We start from the raw sequence: 20949 nt of genomic DNA on the forward strand, positions 1-20949 counted from the left end.
CAATTCACAAAGTAGAGGAAATTTTGGCATTGATAGGTGTAGAAGTTCTTGACTGTGCAATTAGAATAAAACCCTTTCCCCTTGAAATTATGCCAGCTCCAAATGCTGTGAACAGAGGGAGGAAAATGAAGAGAGAGAAAGAAAATAAGAAAGTCTGAGAGGGAAATAAACCAATTAAACATAATTAACTGTGCCTGGGCACACAATATACATGTTTTTATATATATATTGGAGACAGGTGTCACCCCATTGCTCCTCAGTTTCTGTACCTTCTTTTCTCAGAAAGAACATTACTTGACCAAAGCCTTCTAGATTTGTCCTCTTATATGAGACTGCTGGAGGGAGTGAAATTGAATTGGGATAGAAGCACTTCAGGACACATCAGCAGGCATGTTAAGACTGGGCATTATCATGAGCATGAGACATATGCTCTGACTTCTAAATGCTGTCAGAAGGGGATTCAGGAAGACATGGCCTCATGGGGAAAAATGGCCTTGAGGTTTGTAGCCCAATGTATTTGGGAAGCATGCAGGAAGTGTTGCATAAAATCTGATTAGAAACAACAGCAGAGAGAAAGGATTCAGAAGGGAAATGGGAAATGTTCATGGCTAAATTAATATATGCCCAAGTGCAAGCGTGGCCATCTGGCAATTCATCCCTAACCTGTACCCTCAGGAGAAAGGAAACCATGGTTTAGACGAGGGGAAGATGAGGGAAAACCAACCAACCACTTAAAAATTGCAAATAAGATAAAATTAGAAAGGCTCTCAGCTTTGGGAAAAATAGGTGGAAAGCAGTAAAACTGGAGGAGAACAGAAAGGCTGCTGGGAAGGGGAAGGGCTGATGAGCTGGTCTGTGAGCTGCTGTTGTATGAAAATGAACTAAGGGAAAGCTGCTGTGCAGTGCTGTTGCCAGAGCCTGATGTGATCCTCAGCTGCAGAGTGAACAGCAATTCAAAGTGGGAAGATTTGGTGGCACAGTACAGAGGAGAGCTCTGTTCTTCATAGTCTGGGTAGTGACACGTTTGAATCTGTGTGGCTGGGAACCTGAGCTCAAAGTGGCACAGGGAATGAGCATGGCCTTGAGCAGGTGCCCAAAGATAAGCATCCAGGCAGTTGCTGTCTTGAATGAGAGCCTAAAGAAATGTGGAGAAACTGCAATAATAATAATAATAAAGTTTCCAAGTGATGTCTGAGGCCTGCAGAGGTTCAGCACTGTGTTGTTTGGTGGGAAATGGGAAACAGCAGCAAACCCTCAAACATTTGCACCTGCACTTCGATAAGCAGCAGAGAACACCCAGCCAGTAATGTCTCACACTGAGAATAACAGAGAGGCACTGCTGCTAAAATGAGCATCAAAAGCCAGAAGTGCAACACTGCAGCCAGATCTTCCAAGGGATGTATGGAAAGACCACTGCTAGTGACATGTATCTTTGTAGTGGTAGACTGTTGCTAGTCTTAGTAAAGTTATCCTGGAGCAGTCAGATCAGTAACAGAAGTAGCTAAAGGAGCAAAAGTTGTCAATAAAAGCATCTTCAAGATAATGGTTCACAGCTAGGCAGACTAATCAAGAGGTATTCTCCTTAGTATATTTTCTAATATGAGGACACTTTGACATTTATTCCACTGTTTTCATATGGAAGGATATTGAATGAGATTGTACAGCCAAGGGGGTTACTATTCATAGCCATCCTTGTAAGCTGCCAATCACCACAACCAATAGCTCTGGACAATGGAGAATGGAAAATTCATGAGGTAGTAAAAGTAATATAAAGATACAAAGCGGTATTTTGCCTCTCATCCCTGGGTCAAAGCTGGTTCAGAGGGGTACCATTCCAGAAATAATTAGGAAGAGTTGTGTTGTAATTATCTTCTTGAATGTTTAAAGATCATGCAAGATAGGCCTGTGCTTGAATAGCCAGTTCTAAGTAGTAGAAGGTTGGTGCAGGTAGTTCTACCTGGGCTTGCTAGAGAAGGAGAAATCCTTTTGGTTGTCCTCCTCTTTCACAAGCTGCAAGTGCTGGCCAACTTCAGCTTTGCCTTCTTCCCTACCTTCCTTGCACTGCCCTCTCCAAAAGCACAGCATATCTCTTGCTTCTTTTCCCTTCACCCTTTGTCATTTACAGAATACAGAAATAACCTGGTTGGAAAAGACCTTCAAGATCATCAAGTCCAACCTGTCACCCAGCAGCGCCTAATAAGTGCCTCATGCAGGCTCTTTTTAAACACTTCCAGTGCTGATGACTCCACCACCTCCCTGGGCAGCACATTCCAATGGCCAATCTCTCTGGATTCTGGTCTGGGGAGCAGAGCAGGGAGTAGTGCAAAACAGAACAAAGAAGGGAACCCTCCCAAGCTTGCTTGTCCTGTAAATGCTTTTGCTTTACTGTTTAGAATTCAGCTGAGATGGTTAGTTTGAAAAGCCAGTGCCTGACACAGGAGTGTGTTTGAAGGAAGGATTAAGCCAAGGTTATCAGTGACAGCACAAAACAGTAGTCTCTGGACACAAGGGTTTTGCAATGAAAAAATGTTAATCAGCAGAAGCAAAGACTCTTCAGACAAACTGCTGAGCTTCCACTTACCTTGTGGTTTGTTCTGGTTGTGACAGCAGTAAAGGAGTTGAACATTGGAAATTGTTTAGAGACAGCAGAGAGGACTCCACTGAGTAACCAGAGAATTAACTGCTCTGAAAATTAGCAAGAAGTTTAATACCACAATTTCTGAGGGCTGTTGTTGTCATTCCCTTTAAGCTTTTCCCGCACAAAAATCTTTCTTCAGTCCCTCTTGGTGGCATGTGGATAACTGTCTGCCACACCAGAGCTGAGCAAACAGAAGCAGAACTTTACATTCACTTGGAGGCCCCCTCCCTGCCATATGTCTGGGAATACAGCAACATTTGCAGACAAAGAACAACTGAGCTCAAAAACAACTCAAAAGCCCTCAGAACTACCAACCCTGAGAGGAATTCCAAGTCTCTGTATTTCATTCAGTCAATGCCATGACATAACTGAAGAATGACACAGCTCCTGAAATTGTTTAACTGTTTCCACATTTTATTCTTGCAAAGGGCTCTGTGCTTGCTTGGGTTTGCTGGGATGTGACATTTACTGTGGGTTTTGTTCTGGTTTAAAGGTACAGGTGGGATGAAGCAGAGAAAAACTCAGTCCTTTCATACAAGAGTTGTTCTTGCCCCCGGTGAGGTAAGGACATTCTTGGTACAGACTGCAACAATACAAACAGCTGATGATGTGCAGGGGAAAAAACCACCCAAATTTTCTGTGATTCTTTAGTCAATAAGGCTTTAGTCAGAAAGGGTTTGGATATTACCAGCAGCAGATTTCTCAGCACACCCTTTTCATGTGGAACTGTTGCAGTGGCAAAACTCAAAGCTCATCAAGATGAAAGGCAACTTGTGCAAGTTCAGAACCTTGTGATAAATGCCTTCTGAGAGAGCCAGGTGTAAGGTTTCTGGGTTCTGTAGCTGTGGGGTTCTCCTGTTTCTGAGGTGTGCTTTACCTACAACAGTTGCCTGAATACTTTCAACACCCCTTGGTAACAGCAGACTATTCCTCAGCCCCCTTTTTCCTTCCCACTTTTCATCTCACGTGTGTTAATCTGACACAATTAATTGCACTTAGGGTTGCTGTATTTCATCAGAGGCAGATTTATGGAGTGGATGAGCTGTTGATTATTAACATTATTGAGAAGGTCCTTCTGATGCCTTTGAGTGCTAGACAGTACTGGGACTTGAGGGTTTATTTTTTTCAGCAAAAAAACCCTCCAAGTGTTCATGAAAACAAAAGTGATGACTATTGTCCAGTGGAGTTAGAACTAAGAATGGTCAGGAAGCCTAACTGCAGCTGTACAGACATGTGGAGCAGGAATGCAATTCATTGATTTTATACCTAATTGATTTTATTCCTTTCTTTTTTCTCCCAGGATATATACAGGAGAGAGCTTCCCCTGTCTTTAGTGACATCAATCCCATGTTCAACTCCTAGACCAATATTTTCCAGCTAAGCTGGCAGCATTGCTTATGAATAACATAAATGGAGGAACGTTGGGGTTTCTAATCTTCAATTCCTGCCTACCTCATTTAAAAAAACAAACCCAAACAACCACCACCCCCACCCCCCACCCCCCAGCAACACTAACAAAACCAAAACAAATCAAACAAGACAAAACTAATGCCAAAAAATCCAACCCAACCCAAAACAACGACAAAAATAAACCAGCCAAGAGGTGACCTTTTTCAAGTACTCCCAAAGTGTTCCCAAGCCTTAGAAAGGAAATGCAAATACAGACTTTTAATGCAAGAACCTCTAAACATATTTGACTCTGAATTAGTTTGTTATGGTAACGGGGCAAGCATTGAACTGCAGGAATTAGGGGCAAGGGACAGATAAATACCAGGATAGATGGAGAGAGAGAGAGGTTTTGCTCAAAAAGCTCTTACCCCTCAGCTGTGTTTAGCCACCTAACCCCAAGATTTGTCCCTCTGCAGCCCTATATCACTCAAGGTGATTTCAGCAGCACAAGTGAGTATTTAGCTGTGCAGACTCTCTCTTTTCTTACTTCTTTTTCTTCTCACAGGCTATCTCTCTCCACAGGATGTTGTTCTCCCCTGAGTCTAGTAGTATCCACATCCTTCCCTTATGTTTACCCATCTGAGTCCTCCTGACTCAGTGAGCTCCAAGAATCCATAAGCTGGGGCAAGAACCAAGCAGTTGTTGCATCTTAGAGGACAGGAAGTATCAGCATGGGAAGACAGTGTCAAAAGAGGGTGCAGTGAATTCTGAGTTTTGGGTGCTTCCCACAATTAGTAAGAGGTTAATATTCTCTTCTCCTTTATTCACACCATAAAAACTCTTAGTAGGAAAATGCTCACCCTCCTCACAATTGAGAGTGCAGCTCAGACAGGTGAAGACAACTCAGCTGCCTGCAGATGTGGGATGAAAGCCCTGCAGTGGCTGTCTTTAAGGGTTTCTGAGGGTTCTTTCATAGTGCTGCTACAGAAGCCACACTGAGCCCTCAGTGATCCCTGCTAAAATGGTCAGTGCCTGTGACCATCATTTCCCTGAAGTGTTTCCATCAAACAACATCTTCAGCTGATTACAACAAACGTGAGGCTGACAAACGGTGAAAAATCTCTTGATGAGTGTCCTCACTTCACCCATTGCTGTGAGGGCATGGCAGAGAGAGAACCTGGGTGCAAATCAACATACTGCCATCCTCTCGTGTGCTGCTCAGAGAGTCTTGTGCTGCCTCCCACCATCACCTCTCCAAGCAGAGGATTTCCTCGAGGCCTGATCTGGAGCCATGCCAGGTGAGGTGAGTAGGTGTTATTCAGTAATTGCAATGGTGTGTATGATGAGGTGGGGATCCCCATGTTCAGGTGAGGATGAGAGGGTGAGCAGGGGAATTGGCGTGGATGGGGAAGGACAGGGAAGGTCATGGGATAGGACAGGACAGCCTCATGTGGCTGAAGGCTAGGGGTGAGGGGAGATGGTGGGCAGTGGGAGCATCTTGGGGGCTGTCCTAGGAAGAACACCCACTCTTACTGCTAGGGAGCCCTGGAACTCCCAGGTGTAGTTTAAAGTTATTACTCTGGTGGCTCTCTGCCAAGCAAGAGAGGGGATTGATTGCACTGAGTGATTATTTTGCATGCTGCATTCATTTCTCGCCACCCCTTTCTGCTCCCACCGCACACACACGCAGGCACACCCCTCATGGGCCACCCGTAAGAGAAAAGATCTCCTTGGGAAGGCAGAAAAGGATCTCAGCCTGGGCACGGCCAGGGCGAAGCGACACTAACCACTCCCAGCAGAGGGGTGGTACAGCCGGATGAAGCGGACGGGAGGTGCGTGAAGGGGAGCCCCCCGCACGGAGCCCCCCGCCCTGCGGGGCAGCCTTGCCCTGCCTTCTCCGGGAGGGTCGGTCTCGCCACGCCTGCTCTGGGGCAGCCCTTGGGAGGGTGCAGGGGCGCTCCCCAGCTCCGACTGACAAGGGGGAGCTCTGAAAAAAAAAACAACCATCAAACCGAACCTACAGGAGAACATCGGCGTGAGAAGAGGGGGGAGGGAAGACGGGGAGGACAACGCAACTCACATGCCAACCTGGCAGCAGGCTTTTCCTCCAGGAAGCAGATCCCCGGCGTTCTCGGGGAACTCTGTCCCAGCCTCGACGAGGGGATAAGGATGTGGCACCGCCTCGACAGAACCGGCGGCGTCTGCAGCCCCGCGGCCAGCGCCCGCCCCGTCCGGCCGCTCTGAGCGGCGGTTCAGCACCGCGGACAGCGGCGACTCACAACCGCGGACAGCGGCAGCGCCATGGGGAGCCGCGCAACGCCGCGCAGCGCTCCGCGGCTCTAGAGTGAAGCGGACCCGGCTCCGACGCGCACATGTAAGCTGCTGCCCCAGCCGCGGGGCTCTGCCTCTCCCAGAGCCGGCTCTCAGCTCCCGCAGAAATGCCCTGGCTCTAGTGCCGGTCCCTAGCTCTGCACTAGGAAGTTTTGCTGGGGTTAGAGGTGGCTCGGTGCGGCTTGGTTCCCTCCGAGCCTTGAGCATGGGCTGGCCTGAGTGAGGTGGGTGGCTGCGTGTGAAATTGCTTTGGCTTTCTCCCCTCGGAATTTGTGCAAACATGCCCAAGTGTGCTTGTTTCAGTGCCTCAGTACGCCTCAGGGAGCTTGGTGTTTGCTACCAGCCACATGGTTTGGAGCCACGCTGCAGTTTTCTCTCGCAGCTAGGTGAAGCTTGTAAGGGTTTCTTTTTCCTGGAATTGATGTGGCTGAGGCAAAACGAGGAAAAATGAGGGGTGCAAACACGGGACACTGAATGGTGCCTGTTGCAGTTTCCTGGGTCTAATTGCTGCCAGGAGAGCTTCTCTCTACGTTTATATCTTGTCTTGAAATAACTCTGAAGTGAACAATGAAAAGGGTGCAGCAAGAAGGGGAAATGCAATCCGGCCAGAGCCGAGATGAGCAGTTTTCAGAGCTCCTTCTTTCTCTTTTCAGTTGAAGTGTTTGATGAAAACCAGCATTACACTGCCCTCTGCTTGCACAAGTAGAAATGTTTTCCGTTGCTCTCGTCAGTAGTACAAATTTATGAATGAACAGGTATTGCTCTGTTGTGCTCTCAGTGAGCTCTGAGCCTGGGCTTGGAAATGCTTCAGCGGGCAGGGCCAATTATTCCTCGTACCGGTAGGACTTACTCCTCTCGTGGCAGTCCATTTGGTGGCCCAGTGTGTTAATGAATGAACAATAGAAGAGAATGCAAAAACAATCCTGGTTTTGGTCTGTCTCATGTGTTCTGTGATAGCTCTGTAACCATCAGTCACCTTCACAACCATATACTGAGGGGAAACAAGGAAGAAAGGACAGAGGAAAGAAAGCACTCAGTACGTATATTACAATGCAGTAAGAAGCTGGATACAAGACCCAAGGTGATTATGTGGCAGTCTCTCCTGCTGTAAAAGCCTTGAGTCTGTGCATGACATTGCTTTGGAATGGGAACAAAAAACCTGATGCTCAGTTTATGAGAAGAGGGAGGGTGAGGGCACTGAGCAGCAGGGGATGGGTTTTTCTGAAAGACAGCTGTGAGAAAGCCAAATTCTAGTCCCTTTTATTTATTTATTTATTTTCAAAGCACAAGGCAGAGATGCCTCATTTCTAGCAGAGAGCAGGGAAGACACAGAAATTTAGATGCTGGGAAAGACTTGGTACTCTGTCCTTAATGTTTCTAGGTCATTCCCCTCAGAATTTATGCCTGATGGCAAGAAGATGATGGAAATGTTAGTTCCTATCCTTTAGTAACATGAGAGACCTGGTTTGTCCTCCTGAATGTATCTGTGCTGCCATTTCTTAAAGGGACTTGAAAAGGTATGGTTTGCTTCACTTCACCTGTACTTCCACAAGGAAAGAGGCCTCTGTGCAAAGTTTGACCTTGAAATATCATTTTCTTTTATCTGTATGAGCAGTGGGAGTGATGGAGAGGGGGTATTGCCTCCTGCTCTGTAGGATTAGTCTGCAAGTGAATAAATAACTGTCTGAGAGAGCTAAACATAATTAATTATCCCTAGATAATATCCCTAAATATCCCTAGATAATATCCATAAATATCCCTAGATAAGTGTGCAACTTTTTATGTGGGAGAATGACTGTGTTGCTAAACAGTATTGGATTCATGCTTTGAACACCCAGAGGTGAAATAAAAGCATTTCCAAGCACAGAAAACTTTAGAATGAGCTGTTGTTAATCAAAAGTAACCACCCAAATGATACTGAGTGTACAGAGTAAGTCAGCAATATGTCCAAAAGGATGCTTAAATCTTTTATCATGAATGATAACACCACGATTTGGGGGTAAGAATTAGAGGCTATTCAAGGTATGGGAGAAAAAGAAGCTGGAACATGCCTGAGCAGCATTTGGAAGGCCACAGCAGCCTATAGCATGTAGGCTCATAAATGTGCTGCACAGCTGTGCTCAGCCTGTGCTCCTGACTCGAAGTCTGGAGTCTGCTTCCAAAGGTGCTGCACTTCTTTGAAGATGCAGCATCCCCCTGGGTTTGCTCTGAGCAATTTGCCTCACTCTTCTCAGCAAACTGATTTCTTTACCAGTTTGTGTCTGCTGATAGAGCTTAATTTCCTTGAGTTTTGTTCATGTTGTAGCATACCTCGGGTGATCAGGCTTTCTGCATGGAAGCAAAGGGTTAACAGAGGGAAATGGTCCATTTGTGGTTACAGGAGCTCCATCAATTCCAGAGAGGCCTCAGGGAGTCTGCTGCCTCTATGCTCCCTGATTCTCTTTAGAAATATTGATGTAAGTAGAAAGAAAAATCATAAGTGTCAATCTGACAGTTTCTGGGGCTCTGCAGGAACCCAGGGTAATGCCTTCAAAACAGCTCTCAGAAACTGACATTTCCTTTTCAACAACACAGAGCCAATGTCTCCTCAGAGCCAACTCTGATGATTGCTGTACTCAACGTGAGGCATAGTAAAGGTTACGAATCCAAAGTTTCTTCAGTAGTTTCTGGACAAGGGGGCTGTTGAAAAGGGCACAGGAGGACTCCTGCCAACCTCTCTCCACTGAATGAAAGCAAACCCACAGTGTGGTGAGAGGCCATGAGTTCCTAAAGCTGCCTTTGTAAATGCTCTGCTGAGTTTTCAGGCTTTAAGACAAGTTTGACATCAACAGAGAGTTCTGGAATTATCACAGTACCTAATATCCATCCATTTCAGTACCTGCTCAGGCTTCAGATGTTTTAGAAACTCAGGCAGACATTATTCATCCTCTCCTCTGTGCTTTTAATGTTGTGCTTCAAAGCCATATGTAAAAACTGCAGTTTAACCTCGCAAGGCATTTAGGCTTTTGAAGATTTTCTCCAAGACTCAACTCTAGATGCTACTATCTAGATGCTACCATGCCCCTCCAAAGGCTCTTGTGAGAGACTAGATATGCAGCAGCAGGTCCTGCACAGCACAGTCTGGCACAATGTGGAAAGGAGGGTCAAGGAGAAAGGATGTTTGCTGGAGTAAGCTCAATATATAGCAGCTCAGCTTCCTCCCTGTGCCTGACTTGTCCTACGTGTCTGGGACTTGGAGCAGTTCAGAGGCTGTGGTTGCCAAACCCTGAGAGTTCCAGCTTCAGCAGTGCTTTCAGTAGCACCACATGCAGAACAGCACTCATGTTGCACCATGCTCCCTTTTCAGGTGCTGATTGTCTCAGCGCCTAGAACCCTCGGTGCAAGTTGCAAGGAGATGCTCTTGGGCATGTTGATTAGCAACTGAGAGGAAGATTTGTTAAGAGCTAAATCACCTTTCAGCAATTGCTATTCTTCTCCACTCGCCACAGGAGTCCAGACATCTTCTGGCTGTGTACAGCTGGATGCACTTTGCTGCAGGCAGTACTTAGGCCCTGATATTTTTGGTTTTCTCTTCCCAGACCATTTTCTCTCCAACAACACTGCATACATTGGCATTCATTCCTAGAAAAGCCGAGTATTTAATTGCCTGATGAGTTTGATCACTAGCTGTCTCAATAAAATATGCTAATGCAGAGCCATTTCCATGCAAAGCACCTTCAGACAGAAATGGTAAGATAAATGCAATCAAGTTATAATCACTCCTCTTTTTTTTATTTGAAAGAGGGCACATTACACACTCTCAGTAAATATGATTAGTTCTGAACCTGCCTGCACAGAGCTGAAAAGCAGAATAAAAAGGGTGCTGGGAACAGTCATGACACTGCAGCAGAGTTCAGTTTCCACGATCTTCAGCTACTGCACCACCACTTCTCCATCACAATTCAGGGCTCAGGTCAGACATAATTATAACTTTCTTTTCAGAACAGGAGCTGAGGGCTGAACATTACTGCTGAAATTATTCACAGTTAAAAGTATAATCTTTTTATTCATCTCTTCTTCTCTCTCAAGAAGCTGAAGTGTGATAGCTGAGGTATTGAGCTCTGCTCACAACCAGGGCTGGGGGGTCATAATTCATCTGAGGGGAAGCCCTCTGGATTACAGAGCTCTTGTCCTTACCTGCTGGCAGTGGCTGGCTCTGGGCTGTAGGGACATGCCTGCAGAACATTTATTGCAACATAGGTGCTGGATAGTAATTCTCTTTTTGGAGGGCAGGTATCATTTTCTGTTGCCTCTTTCTCCAGTGCAATGCCTGTTCGAAACAGTGTATGGAAGCAGTGTTCTCTTTGACCCCAAAGTGAAAGGAAGGTCCTTTTCCCTGGCATGTTGTTACATACACAACAAGCAGGTGTGAATTAGCTTTAGGCCAAACTCTAGCCTCCTTTCTCAGGCCAGAAAAAAACCCATATGAGAACCAGGCCAGTGGTAATATTTGACGTAATATTTGATGCTTACTTGGTGTGTGATTACATGGTAATCTGTCCCACCTGTCTGGGCTCTCCTTCAGAGGTAATAAGACACCAGGACAGACAAGTTTGGACTTGATGAGCTTTCAAGGTCTCTTCCAATCCCTAACATTCTGTGATTCCAATTCAGGTATTTTGGGGGCTTGACACAGCTCATTTTTTCTGGGTTTTTGCTTGATTCCATTGCTCTTCTCTTACATATTATTGAAGGCAATGTATCTCGTCCACCCTCTCCTGGCACCTTTTCCTTTCATCATTCACCTCAGCACTTCCAAACTCCAGGAGCTTTGCTTGGTTTTTCTTTCCTTTCCTTTTTTCCAGAACAACACATGAACTTTTCACTCAGTGAAGGTCAAAACTGACTTAGAGAACAGATGGAGTGCAGAGGGATGAACCTTTGCCACCCACTAAGCATTAACACCTGCTTCTTTTTTACATCTGCCCACTGAAGCTTAGAGGCTCCTGAACATTTTACCCAAGTGATTCAGGGCTTGCTTTTGGGCTGAGTGCAAATGCTTTTTGTGGCAGAGGTTTTGCTTTTGCCCTTTTTTTACCCAGGTTGCTCATTTTGTAGGCTTGGGCTGGCAATTAACTCCATGTGCCTAGGCTCTAGAAGAGGGGCAAATTCAAACAAAATATTGAAAAGAAACATCAGAATGGCCCTGAAAGCAAAGGGTGAATGGCTCAGAAACATGGATAGATTTAGGATTTCAGTTCAGTTAATACAGCATCATGGTTGCCCCCCCTTGATCCTGCTTGTATGTAGGCATGGTTTAATTTGAGAGTTCCAGAGAAGGAGTAAGAGTAAGAATAAGAATAAAAATGAATAAGGAAAGAGTAAGAATAAGAGTAAGAATAGGAATAAGAATAAGAATAGGAATAGGAATAAGAATAAGAATGAGACCCAGCAGCTCCAAGTAAAGGCATTTCAGCCACATCAGTGGGGAAATTAATGACCCTGATCTGCCCTCAGGCTGTGGACAGACACGTGTGGTTTTGTCTTTCTGCACCCTTACAGTGAAGAAGTTCCTCCTTGTGTTGAGGTGGAACCCCCTGTGCTGCAGCTTCCCTCCTCTTCTCTCAAGTAACTAGTGGTAGGACAGCAGGACATGGACACAAGTTTCTCCAGAGGAGGTTTAGGTTGGATGTTAGGAAAAATTTCTTTACTGCAAGAGTGTTCAGGTGTTGGAACTAGCTGCCCAGAGAGGTGATGGAGTCCCCAGCCATGGAGGCATTCAAAAGATGTGTAGATGGGGAGCTCTGGGACACACTTTAGCGGGCATAGTGGTGTTGTGTCAGCAGTTGAACTTGAGGATCTTCGAGGCCTTTTCTGACCTTAAGGATTCTACGGTTGTGACTCTCCAAGGCCATAACCAACCTTCCCTTCTGGCTCTGTGCAGGTTTAGGAGCAGCAACTCCAAAACCATGCATCGGCGGCACACGACCCTCCGGGAGAAGGGCCGGCGGCAGGCCATCCGCGGCCCAGCCTACATGTTCAACGAGAAGGGCACCAGCCTGACGGCGGAGGAGGAGCGCTTCCTCGACTCCGCCGAGTACGGCAACATCCCCGTGGTGCGCAAAATGCTGGAGGAATCCAAGACTCTGAACTTCAACTGCGTGGATTACATGGGGCAGAACGCCCTGCAGCTGGCCGTGGGCAACGAGCACCTGGAAGTGACGGAGCTCCTGCTCAAGAAGGAGAACCTGGCGCGGGTGGGAGACGCGCTGCTGCTAGCCATCAGCAAAGGCTACGTGCGCATCGTGGAGGCCATACTGAACCACCCGGCCTTCGCGCAGGGCCAGCGCCTCACCCTCAGCCCCCTGGAACAGGAGCTCCGGGATGACGATTTCTATGCCTACGACGAGGACGGCACTCGCTTCTCCCACGACATCACCCCCATCATCCTCGCTGCACACTGCCAGGAGTACGAGATCGTGCACATCCTGCTGCTGAAGGGCGCGCGGATCGAGCGGCCCCACGACTACTTTTGCAAGTGCAACGAGTGTCTGGAGAAGCAGAGGAAGGACTCCTTCAGCCACTCCCGCTCCAGGATGAATGCCTACAAAGGATTAGCCAGCGCTGCTTATCTGTCTCTCTCCAGCGAGGACCCTGTCCTCACGGCGCTGGAGCTAAGCAATGAGCTGGCCAGGCTCGCCAATATTGAGACTGAGTTTAAGGTAATTTATCACTGTGGGGTTTGTTTCCTTCTTTGGGCTGAAGGTGTTTAGGGGACTTTGTGTCTTGCATGTCTGGAAAGTCTTAAGAGGAACGGCTGAAAGAACTGGGGTTGTTTAGTCTTTGGAAAAGGAGGCTGAGGTGAGACCTCAACACCCTCTACAACTAACTCAAAGGAGGCTGGAGTGAGGTGGAGGTCTGTCTCCTCTCACATGCAACAAGCATCAGGATGAGAGGAAATGGCCTCAAGTTGTGCCAGGGGAGGTTGAGGTCAGGTATTAGGAAAACTGTCTTCACAGAAAGGGTTCTCAGGCATTGGAACAGGCTGCCCAGGGCAGTGGTGGAATCTCCATCCCTGAAGGTATTTAAAAGATGCATGGATGTGTTGCTGGGGCTGTGGTTTAGTGGCAGTAGCTTAGCAGCAGTGGTGGGATTGGAGCAATTGGTGAGCAATTGGACTTGATGATCTTAAAGGTTTCTTCCAACCTCAAGAGTTCTGTGCTTCTCTGAAGTCTTGGTTTGGTCTTTAAGGGCATGAGGGAGGGAATGTAAGCTACAGAAGGTGCCAGATGTGTTAACTACTCATTGATTCAGTTAACTGCTGCACATCTCCGGTTAATAAGTATTCGGAAGGGACTATTGCATATTACAGGAGAGAAACCCTTGCTCAGAGCTTTCATGTGGCACACTGCAATTGCTTAGAATCTCTGGTTTGCAGCAGGAATGAAAACCTGATTATTAAAAACATGGAGACTCATTTTTTTCCTGTAAGAAAGGTAAGTCTTTTTAATTGAGCAATCTGATTTAGCAGCAAAGCTCCAGAGGTTGGTTTAATGACTTAAGAATCCAGTACAGCTAGTCCTGTTACAATGATAAAAGGTATAAATTAGGTAATTTGGGCTTCCTGTAAAGTAATTCAACTTGCCTTGCATCTTAATGGCTTGGTGCTGCATCTGTGTGTGATGGATTTCATGAAGGAGGGGGAGAGAGATGAGCAGGAGATTGGGATGGAGTTTATCATCATGCCAAACCTAACAGTGGAACTTGCAGAAGCTTCTTATGTGTTAGTCAAGACTGCCATTATCATAATGAGCTTGCAAATGTCCAATGCCATTTGCATTATTTCTCTAAGTCATTTACATGACAGAAATAGCATTGTCTCCCTTTCTGAAATAAATTAGTGAGGGGAAAAAAAGCTCCTCCTCAGTAGCTCTCTGATCAGTGTGAGCCTGGCTTTGACATACAGCTCTTGTGCAGCTAGAGCTGCCATCAGTGACACTGGGGTAATAAAGGCCATCTTGGGAGTAAACTGGGGTAGGACACCTCCCAGGGATCCATTCTGTTCGATTTGGAAAACTACTCAAGTGTTAAAGCATCCATTTCAGGCTTTCTAGCTATGTGCTCTCCAGTTCAGAAGTGAGAAGGAAGCCTCTTCTCTGGCTGCTGCCTGTGAAACCCTGGCAGAAGGCTCTAACAGGAAAAACCACCTCAACCACTCAGCTCTTTTAGCAATAAAATTAGGGCAAAATCTTGCAATCTCTTCTTACCCTGTGACCAGCACCAGAACAAGAGGACACACTCTCAAGCTGCACCAGGGGAAGTTTAGGCTCAAGGTGAGGAGAAAGTTCTTCACCGAGAGAGTCATTGGTCATTGGGATGTGCTGCCCAGGGAGGTGGTGGAGTCACCGTCCCTGGAGGTGTTCAAGAGGAGATTGGACTTGGTGCCATGGTTTAGTCATGAGGTCTGTGGTGACAGGTTGGACTTCATGATCCTCGAGGTCTCTTCCAACCTTAGTGATACTGTGATACTGTGACTCAGAGCTGCAAGGGGGACACAACTATTTTAGAGTGAATTGTGACTTTCATGAAACTCAGGCCTGGTGAGACAATCTCATCAGGTTCAGTGAATCTGGCTGCCTGAGTGAGGGTTATTGCAGTGTGAACATGCTATGGGCTCACACCCACAGCGAACAACATGAGTCTCTCATTGATGTTTCATCTTCTTTTCAGTAGAGGGGGGGGGAGGGGGGGGAAAGGAAAAAGAAAAACCAGTTGTGTGGAGCATGAGCAGCTCCAGAACTGCCTCTCTGCCAGCTGAGAAGAGTCTGGCTGCACAAAAGCCAATCTTACTTCTACCAGAATCCCTCCTTTCATTCACAGAGCGGCCAGCGTGGTCTAGACCGGCCCTGGTAGGTCCATCAATCCTCCTGGAGCAAACAAGCAATCAAATGCTAAACAGTCAAGACAACAGTGGCTGTAACTCTCCAGAACTGGCAAATGGATGCAAGTAAATCAATACTGGAAAACCCTTTGCCAAATCATTGTGTTTCCAGGAAGGCTTTCCAGGACCATTGCCTTACTGGAAGGTTCTGTGCCGCACACATCCACCTCTGTCAGTGAAGTACCTCAGGAGTACCCTTACCACTAGGTTACTTCAACCTTGTCACATCAGTGCTTCCAGAAATGAGACACCCTTTATGATTCTCCTGTGTGCTCCCTGCAGAAACATCCCCACAGCTGGAGGTGTTTGTGTAAAAACATATTTCTTGTCAGTGATATAATCAGTGTAGAAGATGGCATTAACCCCAGGAAGGTTTGCTTTCACACAACAGGGCTCTGCTGAGACCTCACCTGGAGTACTGCATCCAGGTCTGGAGCCCTTGCTACAGGAGGGACATGGACCTGATGGAGCAGGTCAAGCCATGAAAATGATCAGGGGCTGGAGCACCTCTGCTGTGAGGACAGGCTGAGGGAACTGGGGGTGTTCAGCCTGGAGGAGAAGGCTCTGGGGAGACCTGATAGCAGCCTTCCAGTACCTGAAGGGGGCCTAGAGGGAGGATGGGGAGAGACTGTTTACAAAGGCCTGCAGGGACAGGACCGGGACAATGGCTTCAAACTAGAGAAGGGCAGATTTAGATTGGGTGTCAGGAACAAGTTCTTTACTGTGAGGGTGGTGGAACACTGGAGCAAGTTGCCCAGGGAGGTGATTGAGGCCCCATCCCTGGAGATATTCAAGGTGAGGCTCAAAAGAGCTCTGGGCAACCTGTTCCAGTGGAGGATGTCCCTGCTGACTGCAGAAGGGGTTGGTCTGGATGAGCTTTGGAGGTCCCTTCCAGCCTGGACCATTCTATGATTCCATGATCTAGCAGAGATCTAGCTGGGGACAGCCCTGCTCACTGCAGGAGGCTGGAGTGGGTGACCTCAAGAGGTCTCTTCCAACCCAGAGCATTCCATGACTTTGTGAATCCACTTCTAGGGAAGGGCACAACTGCACAAAGTGTGTCCAAGAAGCCCACAAATGATAAAAATCTATGCAATCAGACAACCTCCAGGGGACTTCTCTGTGTGTGTGTGTGTGTGTGTGCCTAGAATAACACTTTCCTAGAATCTATTGGCTTTGTTGCTGGAGTCCTGGAATTGCAATTGCTGTTCAATGGATTTGTTAAATTGTCACTTGGCCTTGCTTCAGAGCAGTTATTTATATGCAGTCTTCTTCAGGAGGTACAGAAAGTCCTTGAAACGGAAGGACAGGAGTAAGGTTTTAATAATGTGGGTGGACAAATAGTAATTAAGTAACCCATGAAGAAACTCCTAGCATGAGCTAATTAAAATATAAATGCAGTGCTCTCACCTGCTGCTTGCTGCCCTGAATCTCTTATGCAAGAGCAGCATTCAGCAGAGGGGACTGGGGAGCCAGCGGAGGCAGAGTGATTTTAGAGAGCATGGAACTCTTTGTTCAGGTAGGAGAGGGGAAACAAAGCAGCCCTCTGAACCACTCTGAAGGAGAAAAGTTGCATTAGCTGTGGTCAGCCATAGTCTGAGAGAGACTGCAAGGAAGATTGCTAGGTGCAAACCACTTTGTCTGTTCTTTTTGACAGCAGCAGAAGCTGTTCTCACCTGGAATGATTAAGGTTCAGTCATGCACTTGCAGTTCTCCAGAGATGTCTTTCCATGAGCATGGCACATCACAAAGCAGCTATGGGAGTGTTAGTGAGGTGGAAAGTGGAGTCCAGACCTAGGCTAGCTCACACTGCTGACCTTTAGCAGCCTTTCTGTCCATCAATCAATAGGTCTTTAATAGCAAGAGTAGATGTTAGGCAAATTGCAGCCTAGCACCTCCCAATCAGTTTGTCTGTATCTCATGATGCATGAAGGTATTGTATAGCTCTAAGTAGAGCTCAGTGTTACACACAAGTGACTGTAAGAGGGGATGTGCATCTGGAGCTACTGGGCCATGCTGTGCTTTTACTCAAGCAGACAAGCCTGTGTACATTCCCTTTTCTTTCAAAGTTGGTAGACCCAGGGCCTGACTCACACAGCAAATAACCCTTCTCTCATCTACCAGTGTACTCTGTTTGTTTTGCTCATGTAAATAAGCTTGAGGTCATTCCCAGCACAGATAACGCAGCCAGGATTTGTCCATACGAGAAAGCCAACCCCCATGAGCCGAGCTGATGGGAACTGGTCCCCTCTTTGGCTGAGAGCAATTGATCTTTCCCCATGTCACCGTGCTGTGAAACCAAACGCAGATGTCTTCACAGATACCAGCTGTCCCCAGCCAGGTGACTCATTTCTAAGGCTGGAATATTAAAAGCAGAGTCAATAGAATCATTTTTGTACGTCCAGCAAAGCCCTTGGGAGGCTGCACTTCTGGCAAGCAGGCTGCAGGAAATGCCCTTGCACCTACCTTGAGCAGCAGGGCTAGGATTAATAGTCCTGTCCACATCCCAGCAGTGAGTGAAGCACAGAGTACTGGTCCTGTTGACTTTTGGTAAAGCTGGGACCGTGCATCCCTGTCTCTGGTGAGATCCCACTCTACAGCCAGGTCTGGTTTGCAGCTCTGCTTGCTCTGCAATTAGACTCCAAGCTTGTGTGTGTGCTGGGGAATGTCCTCGTGATGAAGACAATCCTCCAGTCCCTTCCATTTAGCAAAGCAGACAAATTCAGTTAAAAGAATCACAAAGGAATCTGTGAAAAGATCTGACCAGCCATAAGTGGTAAATCAGATCTCAGCTCCTCTTGATTAAAATGTTACCCAAGGCATGATCTAATCCACCACCTGGCAGGCATATGGTGCGTGGTCTCTGTTTACCAATCCTACCAACGTTGTCAGTCGATTTACTGCAGCACACCAGGTTTTGTTTCCCATTTATGTGCCTCTTGCTGTCACTTTTCCTGTAACTGTTGTCCTTCCTCTGCAAGATGTTGGAATCCAGAGCAGCCCCTTGGGTGCAGCTGAGCATCATGACCAGGCTCAGCTGGCTGCTGGCTGCGGCTGGCTGCCGTGCTGTTTGGGGGCAGTGATGGCCTGAAGCGTGCAGATGCCTGCAGGACCATGCCTGCTAGGAGCTGCTTGCTGTTTCATAGGGGCTGCAGTAAAACAGCTGAGGCTCAAATCCCTAAATTCTGCTCCTGCTGGCAGGAGAGGCAAACCAGCCCTGGAGACTCAGTCACTTGTATCTCCTGGGGACGATTTGGCACCTCTGGGGCACAGCTCTTGCTGCAGTAAGCCACCAAAGCACACACCCTGAACTTCACAGGGTATGCCTGGCCTCCTCTTCTCCAGGCTTAACAGCCCCTGTTCCCTCAGCTGCTCCTCAACAGACATGTGCTCTAACCCTTCACCAGCTTCATTGCCCTTCTCTGGGTCTGCTCCAGCAGCTCAATGTCTTTCTCATAGTGAGGGAAACAAATTTTTCCAGGTTGGACTTTCAGAAGAACTTTATTTATATATTTTTAGGCATGTGGTCAGGGATGTGGCTTTGGTGGCTTTTAGCCTTAAAAAAGATCTGTTCTTTACCCCCCACACACACACACCCCCCTCACCTAAGAGCCAATCTTCTCCTCTGCCTTGAAGGCCTGTGAGCTTAGAAGCTGTGATCCTTATTCTCAATTTTCACCTGTGCAAAGCAGATGCATAAGCAAGGGCAGCCAATTACCCACCTCAGAACACAGGAAAGAAGCAGGTCCTAGTAAGGCAGAAACCCCCCTCCCTCCCCCCCACCACCACCAGATTGCCTATTACTGAAACTTTACCTTTTCTTGGAACAAATTAGGTATGAAAATAAGAGAGGAAATTAGAATTTGTAATGGAAGCAGCCTGGGAGAAGGAGAATACATTCAAACCCTGCAGTGAAATTTGTGTTTGGCCTGCTGGTTGGGACTCACTCTGTCCATGAAGAACTCACTCTCCACGCTGCTCCTTCTCAGAGACAAAGCCACTACTAACAGCTGCTGCGCTGAGTTTGTGGGGAGAGCTAACCTGATGAATTGCAGCCATGTTTTGCATGGATGTGCAGAGGCTGTGGAAAGTGGATGCAGAGAACCCCTCTGACCTTAAAAATATCCTCCCAAATCTGTGACTCTCCTATTGTTCTCCTTAAATATTTACAAATGGAGAAATCCCCCCAGCACTTGGAGAGCTGTTATTGTAAGTGCTCTTCCTCTGCCTGTTCTGTGATTAAATCATTTTCTGCCTGGCACAGTGCCCAAGGAAAATGGTTTTAAAATGTTGCACGAGGAAGAAAAGCTCCAAAGCTTTTCAGAGTGGTTTAGAACTGATGCCAAAGCTGTGAGGCTTGGAGCTGTCCTGAAAGTGATGGTTTTGTATCTGGGAGTGTGAAGGTGTGCTAGCATCTGCCTGTGTCTGCTCACAGGAAAGCGGAGCAGTAGCTGCTGTGACTCCTACTGAAGGTGTCACTTGGCCATCTGCAGCCCACACCTGCAGCTGGAAGAAATAAGACCATTATTCATGGTGGCCTCAGCACTGGTGAGGCTGCACCTTGAGCACTGGGCTCAGTTTTGGGCTCCTCACTACAAGAAGGACATTAGGTGCTGAAGTGATGATAGGTTGGACACGATGATCTTGAAGGTCTCTTCCAACCTGGTCTGGTCTGGTCTGGTCTGGTCTGGTCTGGTCTATTCTATTCTATTCTATTCTATTCTATTCTAGTCCAGAGTAGAGGAACAAAGTTGGGGAAGGATCTGAAGAGCAGGGCTGGTGAGGAGCAGCTGAGGGAACTGGGGGTGTTTAGTGTGGACAAGAGGAGGCTGAGGAGATCACAGGATGTCAGGAGTTGGAAGGGACCCAAAGAGATCATCAAGTCCAACCCCTCTGCCAGTGCAGGGCCATACAATCTACCTCAGGTCACACAAGAACATATCTAGACTGGCCTTGAAAGTCTCCAGAGAAGGAGACTCCACAACCTCTCTGGGCAGCCTGCTCCAGTGCTCTGTGACCTTACAGTAAAGAAAAGTTCCACCTTTGTTGAGGTGGAACCTCCTGTGCTGCAGCTTGCATCCATTGCCTATCACAGGGAGCAAGCGAGAAGAGCCTGAGGGAGACCTCCTTGCTGACCCTCCACCAGGAGTGCATTTCTATCAAGAGGAACAGCCCCTGTTACTGGACCCAAAGGGCAGGGGTTGGTAGAGGGGGTGAGCAGAGTTAACTCTCTTATGCATAGTCTTGGGAGGACTCTATAGCAAAAGAGGGAAAAGCCCAGCCCTGTGGCTGTGGTTGTTCTTCTGATAAATTTCAGAGTGCACCACTGCCCTGGGCAGGCTGTTCCAGGGCCTGACAAGCCTTTTGGTGAAGAAATATTTCCTAATATCCAACCTAAACCTCCCCTGGTGCAACCTGAGGCTGTTTCCTGCTGTTGCTTGTTACCTGGGAGAGGAGACTGACCTTTACCTGGCTCCAGCCTCCTTTCAGGGAGTTGTAGAGAGCAAGAAAGTGTTCCCTCAGCCTCCTTTTCTCCAGGCATAAACAACTCCAGGTCCCTCAGCTGCTCCTCACCACCCTGGTCTCCAGACCTTTCACCAGCTTCATTGCCCTCCTCTGGACATGCTCCAGCACCACAATGCGTAGGGAGGGCCACAAAGCTGAAGCCAGG

At 47.3% G+C, this 20949-nt stretch overlaps 1 protein-coding gene across 1 annotated transcript in view; it reads left to right on the plus strand.

The window, feature by feature from the left end:
* Positions 1 to 20949, plus strand: part of TRPC7 (transient receptor potential cation channel subfamily C member 7) — a 250690-nt gene that overhangs the window by 169702 nt on the left and 60039 nt on the right. The window contains exon 2 of the mRNA XM_068148605.1: positions 12282 to 13059. Within this exon, the coding sequence (XP_068004706.1) occupies positions 12282 to 13059 (778 nt within the window). The remainder of the gene's footprint in view (positions 1 to 12281; positions 13060 to 20949) is intronic.

The sequence above is a fragment of the Melanerpes formicivorus genome, unplaced genomic scaffold (genome assembly GCF_026170545.1).
Source record: "Melanerpes formicivorus ecotype bairdi unplaced genomic scaffold, bMelFor1.0.p_v2 SCAF_2, whole genome shotgun sequence".
NCBI lineage: Eukaryota > Metazoa > Chordata > Aves > Piciformes > Picidae > Melanerpes > Melanerpes formicivorus.